The 15,668-nt window shown below is 42.0% G+C and overlaps 1 protein-coding gene across 1 annotated transcript in view; it reads right to left on the bottom strand.

Annotated features, from left to right (window-relative positions):
• Positions 1 to 392: 392 nt before the first annotated feature.
• The window catches only part of fam98b (family with sequence similarity 98 member B), a 32,797-nt gene continuing 17,521 nt past the window's right edge, over positions 393 to 15,668 (bottom strand). Inside the window, exons 7-8 of the mRNA XM_078563253.1 lie at positions 11,445 to 11,612; positions 393 to 1,207 (exon numbers count right to left, since the gene is read on the bottom strand). Coding sequence (XP_078419379.1) covers positions 818 to 1,207; positions 11,445 to 11,612 — 558 coding nt within the window. The 3' untranslated portion in view covers positions 393 to 817. The remainder of the gene's footprint in view (positions 1,208 to 11,444; positions 11,613 to 15,668) is intronic.

Here is a 15,668-nt window from a genome sequence, read left to right on the forward strand (position 1 = left end):
TCCCTCCACCACCAACACACAGCAGCAGCAGTGTGTACCATCTACAAGATTCACTGCAGGAATTCACCATGGCTCCTTAGGTAGCACCTTCCAAACCCATGGCCACTACCATCTAGAAGGATAAGGGCAGCATATAGTTGGGAACACCACCACCTGGAAGTTCCCCTCCAAGTCACCCACCATTCCTACTTGGAAATATATTGTCGCTCCTTCACTGTCGCTGGGTCAAAACCCTTCCTAACAGCACTGTGGGAGTACCCACAGCAGTTCAACAAGGCAGCCCAACACCATCTTCTCAAGGGCAACTAGGGATGGGCAATAAATGCTGGTTCAGCCAGCGAAGCCCACAACCTGTGAATGAATGAAAAAAAACCCTCAAAACTAAAACCATACAGAATCCAAGTAATTCTTTATTTCATTTTTATTCACTACATGTCCAAAATCTTTCTATTAAAAAAGTTCTCAACTGTTCGCAGCTCATCATAACCTTCCAACATTTGCACAGTAAAACAATTTTAATCACATTCTCATAAAAAAAAGTTGCAATGAACATGTAAAAAAATGACATTTTCGTTTCCTGTAGTAAACAATTTCTATCATCTTAGTTCGTGTTTACATAAGCAGTAATAAAAAAATCTTCAACGTTTATCCACCTTAAAGGACAACAGCATGTCACATTTCTTTCTCAATTTAGTAGGTAATCATTTACAGTTGCAGGTTCAACCATCACACATTGCTGCAGTGACTAATGAGTGTAACTAGAAGAGTCCATTCTCTCTATGAGCATTACCAATAGATTGTAATATCTAATATAGATTCAGTACCGTCTATAACCTCCTCTACCACCCATATCTCCATAGCCACCTCTCCCTCCATAGCCACCTCTTCCTCCATAGCCACCTCCACTTCCATGACCCCCTCCACCCCAACCACCCCCACTTCCTTGGCCGCCTCCTCCCCCCCATCCACCTCCACCTCCTCCTGCCCCCCAGCCACCACCTCCTCCTCCCCCCCAGCCACCTCCTCCCTGGCCACCTCTCCCTCCACCACCTCTTCCACCTGCACCTCCTTGGCCACCACCCCAACCACCTCCACCACGACCACCTCTTCCTCCATCTTGTCTCTTCTGCCATGGTGGCATCTCGGGTGGTGGTGCTTCTATCTCAGATGGTCTACCTCCACGATCAGGCACTCGCCCCATCATAACCTGTCAAAGTAAATGACAACGTGGGGTGAAAAGAGTGAAGAGTGGGCCTTTTTTAATTTAAAGAATTCAAAGCAAGGCATTTCAATACTGCTTGGATATTGTTTCACTGCTACACAGAGATAATGCGTTCTCATACGGATTTATTTGCTTGAAACAAGGGAATATAAATTGGAGACAAAAAGTTGCTCGTAGCATCAATGTGGCCTTCCACTGGGAAGTAGGGAAGTCAAAGAATGAGAGAAGTGAGAGTTGGCACAGGACCTATGGTAGAGACTAATTGTTATATGATGGTTGCATGTCTTAGCACTTATGACATAGGGGATTGGAGAACCAATCACCTACAAACTGTACAAGTATCAAGCCAAATGTACCAGGCAGATGATGAAAAGTTTTACTAGAATTTAATTCCTCCCAGTCAAGTAGCTTCACCTCTATTATTGTCTCATGTACTTTATAAGTACTCAAGTGCCAATGAAATTAGTCATTATATAGCTGTGATTCCAAGTAGAGAGAAACCAATTAACAGTGTAAAGGATGCACATCTTGCGTGCCACGGAGAAAGTAATTCACCAATCTGAAAGCTCCACACCTGCTTAAGGCAAAAAAAAGCACAAGTAGCTAGGCCAATCATACTCATAACCTGGATACCTTAGCACATCAAAGCACTATGCTGATCATCTCCATAAGGCTTCAAGTGGCAGTGTTTCAAAGCACTTGAGATTTACATCAAAGTTCAGGGACCTAAATATGGTAGTACTCTACTCCAAACAACGAAATTAGTTGCCAGTTAATCTTATCATTAGTGATATTAAGTGAGATGAAATGTTGACCAACACACTGCACACTGGGCAGTCCCTGATACTTGGTGAATGGGACCTAAGCATTTTTAAAATACGTTAAACTGAGATCTTACCTGCCTGTTATAGCAGTGAAGTAGAACTACCATAATTGAAAAATGTCTCATCCTCAACAATATTTATTGCTGGTAACATTGCCAACCAAAATTTAATCCCATTTAACCGTTTTAGTTTGCTAGATGTTCCAAATTGGAGAGAAAATGCAGACCCAGTTTCTTGGAATATATCTTGTCTGCTTGCAATTCTCCAATCATTAGGATCAGATAGTCAGAAAACACAGGTGGGGGAAGAGACAAAGGGAGGACAACTTGCGTACCATGGAAGTTTAGCTGTACAATAAGTGCCAATGCATTCTTCATCTTTGATGATTAGAGTGGAAACATTCTTTAGAAAGGGCCATGTTGGCACAGCACACCATAATGTCTGCTTGCACACTTTGATATTCAACATGCTGCTCCAATATTTTGCTCATAACTTTTGCCAAAATGTATTTATCGGTTCCAGTAGTTATATATTATATTCTCTTGCTAAACAAGAACATGCTTACAAAATGGCAACAAAAGGTTCATCTGGAACATTCACCAACATTTATCTTTCTAGATGCTGATGGAATGCAGTGCATTTCCAATATTTTTTATTCAACACTTAGATGCCTGAAATTTGATGTGTAAAATTATATCCCTAATGTCTTGCACCCTGATCTGTTACTTTGTAAGTTAGTGCCATTACACTATTAGAGGCTTTGCACTAGAGCACCCCCCCACACCAGCAGCCCCTATCACCCCCCCGCAACAACAAAGCCAGTCCAAGCTGGGCACTCATCCAACTGCAAGCTTTTTCTCAAGTACTCGGAGAAGCAATCTTTGTCCAAAGCTCAGAAGATTATGATGCAGGGAAAGTAGTTAGAAGTTACTTACTTAGTTTAAGCTAAGTGATATACCCAGAGGTAGGGAACATAGGATCAGGAGAAGACTATTCAGCCCATCAAGCCTGCTCCGCCATTCAATACGATCATGGCTGATTGAACATTTCAATGCCTTTTACCCATACTATCCCCATAACCCTTTATGCTATTGTTAAATCAGAAATCTATCAATCTCTACCTTAAACATACTCATTGACTGAGCTTCCACGGCCTCCTGGGGTAGAGAATTCCAAAGATTCACAACCCTCAGAGTAAAGAAATTTCTCCTCATCTCAGTCCTAAGTGGCTTCCCCCTTATTTTGAAATTGTCTCCCCTGGTTCTAGACTCCCAATGTGGGGAAACATCTTACCTGCATCTACCCTATCTATTCCTTTTAGTATTTTGTAGGTTTCAATGAGATCACCTCTCATTCGTCAAAACTCTAGAGAATACAGGCCCAGTTTCCCCATTCTCTCTTCATAAGACAGTACCTCCATCCCCAGAACAAGTCTGGTCAACCTTCGTTGCACTCCCTCTATGGCAATAATATCCTGAGGTAAGGGGACCAAAACTTCACACAGTACTCCAGTTGCGGTCTAACCAAGCTTCTATACAACTGAAGCAAGACTTCACTACTCCTGCACTTAAATCCTCTTGCGATAAAGGCTAACATTCCATTAGCTTCCTAATTGCCTGCTGCACCTACATGTTAGCTTTCAGTGACTTATGGACAAGGACACCCAGGTCCCTTTGTACATCTATACTTTCTAATCTTTTACCATTTAAGAAATACTCTACACATCTGTTCCTTCTACCAAAGTGGATAACCTCACATTTTTCCACATTATATTACATCTGCCATGTTCTTGCCCACTCACTAAGTCTGTCCAAATCCTCCTGTGGCCACTTTACATCTTCCTCACAACACACATTCCCGTCTAGCTTTGTATCATCCGCAAACTTGGAAATATTACATTTGGTCCCCACATCCAAATCATTGATATATATTGTTAACAGCTGGGGCCCAAGTCCTTGCGGTGCCCCACTAGTCACAGCCTGCCAACATGAGAATGACATGTTTATTCCTGCTTCCTGCCTGTTAGCCAATCCTTAATGCTTTCCAGTATATTGCCTCCCATCCCATGTGCTTTTATTTTGCTAATCAACCTCCTGTGGGGGACTTTATCAAAAGCCTTCTGAAAATCCAATTATACTACGTCCATTTACTCTCCTTTATCAATTTTGTTAGTAACATTCTCAAAAAAACTCCAACAAGTTTGTCAAACATGATTTCCCATTCACAAATCCATGCTGACTATGCCCAATCAGGTCATGATTATCCATGTATCCATTTATCACACCTTTTATAATAGGTTCTAGCATTTTCCCTACTACTGATGTAAGGTTAACAGGTCTGTAGTTCCCTGTTTTCTCTCTCCCTCCCTTCTTAAATAGTGGGGTGACATTTGCTACCTTCCAATCTTCAGGAACCATTCCAAAATCTACAGAATTTTGGAAAATGATCACCAATGCATCCACTATCTCTATAGTAACCTCTTTCAACACTCTGGGATACAGAATATGAGGTCCTGGAGACTTATCAACTTTAAGTCCCATTAATTTCTCCAAAACAAAGTTCTTACTTATATCAATTTCCTTCAACTTCTCATTCTCCCTAGTCCTTTGGGTCTCTAAATCTGGGAGATTTCCTGCATCTTCCTCAGTGAAAACAGACACAAAGTAATCATTTAACTTCTCTGCCATTTCTCTATTCCCCATTATGAATTCTCCCAACTCTGTCTGTAATGGACCCACATTTATCTTAACCAAACGCTTCCTTTTTACATACCGATAGAAGCTTTTACAGGCCGTTTTTGTGATTTTTGCTAGTTTGCATTCATATTTTATTCCCCCTTTCTTTACCAGTTTCTTGGTCTTCCTTTGCTGTATTCTAAAAACCTCCCAATCCTCAGGTTTACGACTACTTCTGGCAACTTTATAAGCCTTTTCTTTTAATCTTATACAATCCTCATCTTCCTTTGTCAGCCACGGTTGACTAGCTTTTTTTGGCTTTTTGCACCTTGAAGGAATGTATAGGTGCTGTAAGCTATGTAATAGTTCTTTGAAGACTATCCATTGCCTATGTAGTCATACCTTTTAATGTATTTTCCCAATCTACCTCAGCCAATTTGTCCCTCATGTCTTCATAATTTCCTTTATTCAACTTTAATAGCCGTGCTTCAGAGTGAACTACCTCACTTTCAAACATAATGTAAAATTCTATCATATTGTGGTCACTCATCCCTAAAGGTTCTTTTAGAACAAGGTTATTAATTAGTCCTTTTTCATTACATAATGCTAGATCTAAAATAGCCTGTCCTCTAGTCGGCTCAACATACCGTTCTAGAAAACCATCCCTTACACACTCTAGAAACTCATCTTCCACAGCATTAGTGCTCAATTGGTTTATCCAGTCTATATGCAGATTGAAGTCACCCATGATTACTGTATTGCCCATGCTACATGCTTCTCTCATCTCCTGATTAATACCATGCCCCACAATACCACTACTGTTTGGTGGCCTATAAACAACGTCAATGCCTGCTGCCCATTGCTATTTCTTAGCTCCACCCAAACAGATTCCACACATTCTTTTTCCGATCTGAGATCCTTCCTTACTAATGTACTAATCCCATTCCTTATTATCAGCGCAACTCCACCTCCTTTCCCTTCTTGTCTGTACTTCCCAAACGTCGAATATCCTCGAATATTCAGTTCCCAGTCTTGGTCACCATGCAGCCATGTTTCCGTAATGGCAATTATATCATACCCACTTACCTCTATTTGTACCTTTAGATCATCTACCTTATTGCGAATGCTGCGTGCTTTTGGGTAGAATGCCCTTAACTTTGTCTTTTTGAAATCATTCTGCATTGGAAGCATACTCGATTGTTTCTCCAGCCTTCTAGTCTCACTACTACTTCCTGTTACCAACTTTACTTTATTCCAATTTGGGCTACCCCTTAGGCTCCCACCCCCCCAAGCTAGTTTAAACTCACCCCAACAGCACCAACAAATCACCCTGTGAATATATCAGTCCCAGTCCTGTTAAGATGTAACCCACCCAGCTTGCACAGATCCCACCTGCCCCAAATCCGGTCCCAATGCCTCAGAAATCTGATGCCCTCCCTCCTACACCAGTTCTCCAGCCACGTATTTAATCAGTCAATCAATCCTCCTATTCCTATGCCCATTAGCACATGGCACTGGGAGTGATCCTGACATTACTGCTCGAGATCCTGCTTTTTAATTTCTTTCCTAACTCCCTGAAATTTGCTTTAAGGGCCTCAACCCTCTTCCTACCTATGTCGCTGGTACCAGTGTGGACCACGACTTCTGGCTGATCCCCCTCTCCCTGAAGGATGTCCTGCAGCCGCTCTGTGACACCCTTGACCCTGGCACCAGGGAGGCAATACGCGATCCTGGAGTCACATTTACTGCCGCAGAAACACCTGTCTGATCCTGACTATGGAATCCCCTATCACTATTGCCCTTCCATTTTCCTTCCTCCCGCATTGCACAGCTGAACCACCCATGGTGCCACAGGCTTGGCTCTGGCTGCACTCCTCTGAGGAACCTTTGCCCTCGTCAGCATCCAAAATGGAAAACCGATTAGCAAGCAGATAGACTCAGGGGACTTCTTGACTACGTGTTTGGTTCTCTTAGACTGTCTGGCGGTCACCCATTCCCTCTCTGACTGTACACTTCTGACCTGCAGTGTGACCACCTCCCTAAATATGCTATCCTCGTAGTCCTCTGCCTCGCAGATGCACAGCGGTGACTTCAGCTGCCACTCAAGTTTCGAAACCCAGAGCTCAAGCTTGTGAAGCTGGTGACACTTCCTACAGATGTCTTTGTCAGGGACACATGGTACATCCACAACTTCACACGTACCACAGGATGTACACTCCACTTGGCTGAGTTGACCTGCCATTCCGTAACTCAAACTATTTATTACACTTAGAATAAGTAGAATAAATTACCAGTAACTTAACTTTACTACACCTATGCTAACTTTATCTTATTTGGTTTAATACTTTATTTCACTTTGACTTGATTTAACTTTACTTCCCTATTCAGTGTTCCTTACTGAAATCCAAATAGCTACTTCTTTATAAATGATACGTTTTTCTAGTTTTAAGCTATTTAAACATTCCATAACAGCAGCTTCTCACCAATGAACTTAGTTTTCCTGCACAGCATATTCATAACTTCGCATTTTTTATGCTAAGACAAATTACACTAAGTCAAATTAATTGATTATACTGTTATTTGTACATACACTTGCTGTCCAAATGTGTCTAATTAGCAGCTTTAAAACCATAAAATATAATCCAAGGGATGACTGAATGATGTCAAATATACAACTTATAGTTTTATGATATTCACGTTCCATTACTTCAATTCAGTATCCTTTCCATCTAACGTAGGAGCTCTAACATTAACTATGTTTTAAATGTTCAGTTACGGTAACAATTACTCGATGTATATATAAAAATATATATCATGAGCCACATTCCTGGAATAAAAGTGAACTTCTGATTTTGTGTGTGTGTGATGTGTTTTTTTAAAAAACATTTTTCAATTCAGAAAGAACGAGCCCAAATCTCTTCTAATGACTTGCCCCTCCTTGTGGTTATGGTACCAAACTAATAACCCAGGTTCCCTCCATGAATCGTCAACTTGATGTGTTGGAGTGGCTTGTTCACTCTGATGACTCGAATGATGGCACTGGGAGCTAAGTGCTTCTGGTAGGACCACCAATAGCAGCAAGGTAGGGGGGCAAGTGCCAGACAAAGTGCGGTCCAGTCCTGGTGACGACGATGTTCGAACACAATGGCAGAACAGATGAAAGAAGACTGTGTGTCTCTCACTAGCTGGGAAGGCAGACGAAGGCAGCAGTGGCAAGGTGGTCCTGGTCACCAAAATTGGCCAACAAGCTGTCAAGATCGTGCGGACAATGACAGTGCCAAGATCCTCATGTTAAACAAAGTCACACATAAGCAGGGTGACCAACTCTCAGAAAAAAAAATTAAGGGGCACTTTGGTGTGGGGAGGGCCCCACAAGCGGGAGGGGTTGCTGGTGAACCTGGCTGCAGAGGGTGGGGTGCTGGTGAGAGCTGAGGGAGGGGGCATGGTGAATCGGAGATATGGGAAGGACAACATCCCAACAACATACAAGCTGGGACAACAGCCTCAATTATGGGATGATCCAGTAAAATCTGCGATTGTTGGCCACCCTGCGCATAGGCTTCTAACCAGGGTCCATTAGCCAAGTCCTGTGGCGATGGAGAGTTGGCAACAGGGACAGGGGTGTTAACCTGGGAGTCCCTAGTCAAGAATCTGCACAAAGGCAACAGATGCAGGAAGGTCACTGGACACCTGTGTTGAGTCAGAGTTGTCCTTGGGCAGCAGCATCTGTGACTGAGCAGTCCCCTTCAGGGTACCCTCTGCTTACCCCAAATGGGGGGTGGGTGGGGACTAGAAAAAGGTGCCCAAAAAATAGGCTGTCCCACTTTCTCCTGGCTGGAACCACATCCTGCAGGATCACTATCTTTGTGGTAAAATAAAGAGAACTTTAAATTTTGCAACTTGGAAGGTTAGAACGTGCTTGAGTGATCCTCTGGAAAGATGAACTGCAATCATATCACATGAACTATCAAAACTCAAAATTGACATGGCCGCCCTCAGTGAGACCCACCTCCCTGGGGAGTGGCTGCTGAAGGAACAAGCAGGAAGGTACCCCTTCAACTGGGGAGGAAAGGCTCACAGCGGCCGTCGTGTCCACAGAATTGGTTTTGCCATTTGGAATAGATTCTTGGATCCACTGCCAAAACTCCTCAATTTTATAACGAAAGACTTATGGCACTTCACCGACAGCTCAGCAGTAACCAATACGTCACCATCATCAGTGCTTACATCCTGACCCTGATGAAGGAAAAGTTCTATTTTGACATTGATGAAGTTCTTGCTGCCATCCCAAAGAAAAGATTATCTATCTGGGGGAACTTCAATGCCAGGGTTGGCCATGACTCCGATGCCTGGAGCGGGGACACTGGGAAAAACGGTGTGGGAAAAGCCAATGTAAATAGCGTCCTCCTGCTGACAAAGTGTGCTCAGCATGGCCTCATTATAACAAACACCCTCTTCCACAGAAGGGCAAATACAAAACCACCTGGAGACATCCTAGATCAAAGAGCCAGCACCTGATGGATTATGTCATTGTTCAAGCCAAAGATCTAAGTGATGTCTATATCACTCGATCCATGTTGGGGACTGGTGCCTGCTGGACAGATCATAGACTTGCTCAGTTGGTGATGAACATCCACCCAACAAAGACATTGCAAGATTCAAAAGTCCAGGAGGAAGATGGTCAGTGTCTTGGCCCTAAAGCAGCCTGGCCAAAGAGAGGAATGCCAAGTGAAGCTCATGACTAATCTGGAAAATTTTCACACATCCAACTGCATTCCAGAATAGTGGAGTCAGATAGTCAGCTGTACTAGATTCCTGCACCCAGACCATTGTGTTCGAGCATCGTCGTCACCAGGACTGGCTCAATGAAAACAATGCTGCGATACATGTGACCTCCTAGAACAAAAATGAGCAGCTTCATTGTCTGGCAGAACAACACAATGTTGCAAGTTAAGAAGGCACATTCCAACAGCTCAAGGCTGATGCACTAAGACAAATCCAGAAGATAAAGGACATGTGGTGGGAAGGGAAAGCCTGAGAGATCTTATTATGCTGACCATCATGACATGCAAAGCTTTTTTGAAGCCTCCAGATCCATCTACAGACCAAGGTCAAATGGGCAAAATCCTCGTCGCTCACAGGATGGTGTTTCTCTTCTGAAAGATGACAATACCATCCGCCAATACTGCAAAGAACATCAACAGCTTCCCAATCGTGAATCCACAGTGCCAGCTGATACTCTCCAGGCTGTCCCCCAGTACCCTGTGCTAGAATTCATGGGTGATGGGGGAGCTGCAACAAGCAATCAAAGGGATGAAAAAAAAAAACAAAGCTGTGGTCCCAACAGTATTCCAGCTGAGGCCTTCAAAGCTAGTGAGCTTTTCCTCGTATCAAGACTCAACACGCTCATGCTACGGATTTGGGAAGAAAAAGAACTCTCTCACTCAGACTTCAGGAACGTGACAATTATAACCATCTTCAAGAAGAGAGATAAATCATGTGATAGAGGTATTTTCCATTCATCCATAGCAGGGAAAATCCTAGGGGTCGGTGTTTAAAAATAAGGGGTGGCCCATTTAAGACAGGGATGAGGAGAAATGTTTTCTCTCAGAGGTTCATGAGTCTTTGGAACTCTCTTACTCAAAAGGCGATGGAAGCAGAGTCTTTGAATATTCTTAAGGCAGAAGTAGATAGGTTACTCATAAGCAAGGGGGTGAAAGGTTATCAGGGTTGGCAGGAATGTGGAGTTGAGGTTACAATCCGACCAGCCATGATCTTACTGATTGACAGAGCAGACTCAAAGAGCCGAGTGGCCTACCCTTGCCCCTAACTCGTACGTTTGTATGACACACATTCTCCTGAATCTCCCATGTTCTGTGGCTGAGGAAATCCTCCCAGAGACGCAGTGTGGCTTTACACCTTCCAGGGGAACCTCTGACATGGGTCTCTGTTGTCAGACAAATCCAAGAAAAGTGTTAAGAATAACGCCAGGATCTCTTCACTGCATTCATCGACCTGACCAAAGCATTTCACTCAGTAAACTGAGAAGCTCTGTGGATTGCGCAACAAAGATTTGGATGTCCAAGAAACTCCACCACAATCCTGCAATTGCTTCATGATGATATGATTGCAACTGTCTAGAGTGGGAGATCTGAAACAGTTGCCTTCAAAATCGGGACAAAGATCAAGCAAGGCTATGTGATAGCCCCCATCGGCTTTGTAATCTAACTAACAGTGGCTATTCGCCTCAAAGATTAACTGCCCTCTGGTGTCAGTATTACATACCGACTCAATGGAAAACTCTTTAACCTCAGTCGCCTCCATGTCAAAAATAAACTGATCACCAAAGACATGCATGTGGATAACCATACAGCGTCATTGCTCATTCTGCACCAGGCTTGCAAGTTGCTCTCGATCTCTTTAATTCTGCATACAAGAAACTTGGCCTGTCTTTGAATGTTGCCAAAACAAAACTCATATCAACCCACACCTGCAGCACCTTCACCACACAAGCTGCAGCAGCTCAGGGCAGCATCTCACTACCAGCTTCTCAAGCGCACTTAATTTGGCTGTGCCAGCACCACATCCTGTGAATGAATTTTTATTCATATGTGAAATTGCTGTTTGGTTTGAATGATTCCACTGCACCATATAGGGTAACATAACACTTAATGCACGTGGTCAAGTTCCAAAATAAAGGCATGCTTAAATTAACAACCTTACCTTGTTAATGGCACAGGATGTCCGTTCCCTTAAGGAACCACTGCTGGTCTTTAAGATCTTGGATAAATCCTCACGGGCAGCCAGAAGGTGTGCCAGAGTTACAGTAGTTGCTAGGGACAAAGTGTGCCTTTTTGGTTGATACACCTTTGCCACATTGTCTGTATTTGCCTAAAAAAACAAAATTTTAAGGGTTATTTTTGTTTCATTATTGTTTTTCTGACAGTCAATGTCATTGAACACAGTCCTTCTGGGTTAGAATGGTTTCTTGAAATTTTGAACACTGTTGGCTCCTGTTTCCCATACATTAAACCCAATTACCCTGCACAGCTGAAAGACTGACCAGTTAAACTGCAAACTGGTTTAGTTACAACGTTTACAGGAACTAAATATATTATTGACCAGAGTATGGATGACTCTGGTTTCTTAAACTACGTGCAATTTAAATTCATAGAATGGACCCCAGCATGGAGGGTGGGGGGTTGTCTATGAATATGCAGCATAAAGGTAAAGTTACAACATGGCTAGCTAAAGGATATGAAAGCATAGAGTAGGGGCAAGTGAATGTTTCCCAGGTTGGTGAGAAGTAATCAGCAGTGCAACTGCATGGATCAAAGTTGGGATCTTTCTTTCTCCATATCCATAAATGGAAAAATGGAAGGCTGGCAACTCTGAGTAGGGCGTTCTTGTTCCTGTGAGTGGATCAGAAAATGGACTGAAAGGATTTGAGCAGAAAAGCACGTGAAAGTTGAATCCAGGTTTGGGCAGCCACTACACCTTTGCAGGTTTGGAGGGCTAGTGAAATTTAGAAATCTGGTGGCAATTGGAGAGCACGCGAATTGGCTTTTTGAGGTGGGAGTGATTACAATTTTTCCAAGAAGTCAATAACTGATGACAGAGCAGTGTTGGAAACATCAATATGCATTAGGTCAAGGAAAAAGCAGTTGTGTGGTCACAAGTTAGGTCAACACAGGAAAATGGTCTCATGGATGAGGTGACATAGTGGGAAGAATGGTAGTTGCAACATGATTGAGTGTGGGTTTGGGGGAGGTAGAACTAAACACAGCCTCAACATTCAAACCAAAATGTAAAAATTTATCAGCTTCTATTACTCACACAGTACTGAGGGAGTGCTGCACAGAAGATGAGTACCGTCTTTCAGACGAGATATTAAACCAAGGACCTGTCTGTCCTCTCAGGTCCATGTAAAATGTAAAAATCTCTGGCCCTATTTCAAAGAAGCAGGGAGGTTGCCTTGGTAATCTGGCCTTTATCTACACAACTAAACAGATGATCTGGTGTTCGTTTCCCTCACTAGTATTTGTGGACCTTGCGTGTGCGAATTGCCTGCTACATTTACTATGTTACAACAGGGACTACATTTCGAAAGTACTTAACTGGCTCCAGAAGTGTTTTGGGGCATCCTGAGGTCAGTAAAACATGGCTTTCTTTTATTATTGGAGGCAAAGATGTAGTACCAAAGCAGTGTTGGAACATCAATTTGTTGCTGAAAGTATTTTAAGCAAGTTCTTGGGTCTCAAGGATAAGCAGGTGTGTAGCAGGAAAGGGAAATGCAGTGGCTCACCCACATTTGAACCCAGAATATAATTTGAGTAAAAAAATAAAATTGTTAGCCATGACTGGCTCATTTTTCCCATGAGGTTTTTACTCAAATTAGACTAAAGGAAGAGGTTTAAAATGTTGTGGAAAAAGTAGTGAATGGGAGTATTGGGAGGATTTTAGTACTCAGCAAAGGACAACCAAGAAATTGTTGAAGAATGAGAGCAAACTAGCAAGAGACAAAAAACAGATAGTAAAAGGTTTCTATAGGTATGTAAAAAGATTAGTGAAAGTAAATATGGGTGCCTTTGAGGCAGAAACAGGATAAATGATAATGGGAACAAGGAAATGGCAAATGTTAAATAAATACTTATCTGTCTTCACAGTAGAAAGCAGAAACAATTCAGAAAATAGTAGAGAACTAAGGGTCTAGTAAAAATGAGAAACTTAAGGAAATTACTATTAGTAAAGAAATGGTACTAGTGAAATTATGGGGACCAGATGATGGAAAATCCCCTTGATGGCCTACATCCTAGGGTTTTTGAAGAGGTGGCTGTAGAAATAGTGGATGTATTGGTTTTGATCTCCAGAATTCCAGAACTGTTCCCCTGCATTGTAAAGTAGTAAAAATAATCCCGCTATTCGATAAAGGAGTCAGAGAAAACAGGGAACTACAGGCCAATTAGCTGGACATTAGTAGTAGGGAAGAAGTTAGGTTGGTATTAGGAATGCGACAATAAAGTACTTGGGAAACCATGATATGATTAGGCAGAGTCAACATGGATTTATGAAAGGGAAATAGTGTTTGATAAATCTGCTGAGTTTTTTTTTTGCAGTTGAAGAAGTGTGAAGTTATTCAGTTTGGTAGGAAAAGTAGAATACTTTTAAACTGGCGAGACTGGGGAAATATCAGTATTCAGGGGTACCTCAGTGGCCTTGTATACAAAAGCACAGAAAGTTAATGTACAGGTACAGCAAGCAATTAGGATAGCAAAAGGGATGTTATAACCTTTATTACAAAATAATTGGGGTAAGTTTAAAGAAGTCTTACTACAATTATATAGAGCCTTGGTGAGACCTGGAGAACTGGGTAATTAAGGTCTTATCCAAGGAAGGAAATACTTGCCTTAGAGCGTGTGCAACAAAGTGCAAATACGTTTGTACTCAACATGTGCTACAATTAATTAATTAATTCAGCTGCAATTACAGGAGTGGCTGAGGTGAGTATCACAGATACATTTAAGGGGAGGTTAGATAAACATGAGAGAGAAAGGAGTAGGGATTTATAGATAAGGAAACTCAAGTGGATCATAAATGCTGGCAAGGACTGGTTGGGCCTAATGGCCTATTCCTGTATACTTTATGCAATTAATTAATATATAATACTGATTCCTGGGATGAGAAGATTATCCTGAGGAGCAGTGGAATAGACTAGGCCCATAATGCTGTAGAATTAAGAATGAGAGGTGATCTCATTGAAACATAATTTTTTAAAGAAACTTTAAGAGGCCAATGTTGGAAGCATGTTTCCATTGGCCGGAGAGTCTAGACCTAGGATTCACAGTCTCAAAATAAGGAATTGGCCATTAAGGAGTGAGACGAGGAGAAATTTCGCTCAAGAGGGTTGTGAATCTTTGGAATTCTCTACCCCAGAGAGTTGTGGATGCTCAGTCATTGGGTAGATTAAGTCAGAGACTTTAGCATACAAATGAAATTAAGGGTCGGGGAATGGTGCAGGAAAATGCACTACTAAGCACACCCTGATGCTCTGGAGGAAGTTACCAGTTGGTTTTGTATGAAAAATTCCAGTCAACATCAGCTTAAAATACACAATATTTAAAATGGCAGTGTGTGGAGCACGTTAAATGAAGTAGCAGCACAAATTCTTTAATCATAATCAATGCATTGCAAACAATATTGTTAGCAGCTCTTTAATTAGCACCAATAATCATTAGGGGCAGGGTGATTCACCAGTATCCAGACTCCAGATGGTTGGTCAGTGTACAATATATGAGGTACTGCTTAGCCAAAGTGTAAAATGCATTGCAGGCCAACGGTGACAATTGGAGAAACAGCTGAAGGAAACAGAGCACCAGAATTAGTGAGAGGAATGCAATAATCTACTGTCTAAGGAAGCAAAGAATTTTCACATGTAGGTCCACCATTGCATGGTGCTCATTAACTTGAGAATAAACAGATTTTCTTTTTAGAAAAACAAATACGATACAGACACAGACTGATCTACCACTCATCCTCAACAGCTGGCCAGGGTGTTTCTCATTCCAGACAGGCCTCAATTAACTGTTAGCTTCCAATAACCACCAGGAGGAAACCATTCTACTTTGGAAAATAACAGAGGTGCCTTTTTATTACGTAAAGGGAAATGCTAAACTAATCATATTTGAAAGCAATTTAAAAAATTTATTTAAACCCACCGAGTGCTTCATTTTCTTTGCAAATTTTAAAATACATAGTTAATTCTATCTAGAAAAACTGTATTTCTCTTTGCAAACAAGGGCGGCCTTAAGAAATGTATTTTATTGGGCTTTCTCAAAATAAATAGATTTTATTTTATTCATTCATGGGATGTGGGTGTCACAGGCTAGGACAGCATTTATTGCCCATTCCCAATTTCCCTCAAAAAGGTGGTGGTGTGTTGCCTTCTTG

The sequence above is a fragment of the Cetorhinus maximus genome, chromosome 18, assembly GCF_964194155.1.
Source record: "Cetorhinus maximus chromosome 18, sCetMax3.hap1.1, whole genome shotgun sequence".
Classification (NCBI taxonomy): Eukaryota; Metazoa; Chordata; class Chondrichthyes; order Lamniformes; family Cetorhinidae; genus Cetorhinus; species Cetorhinus maximus.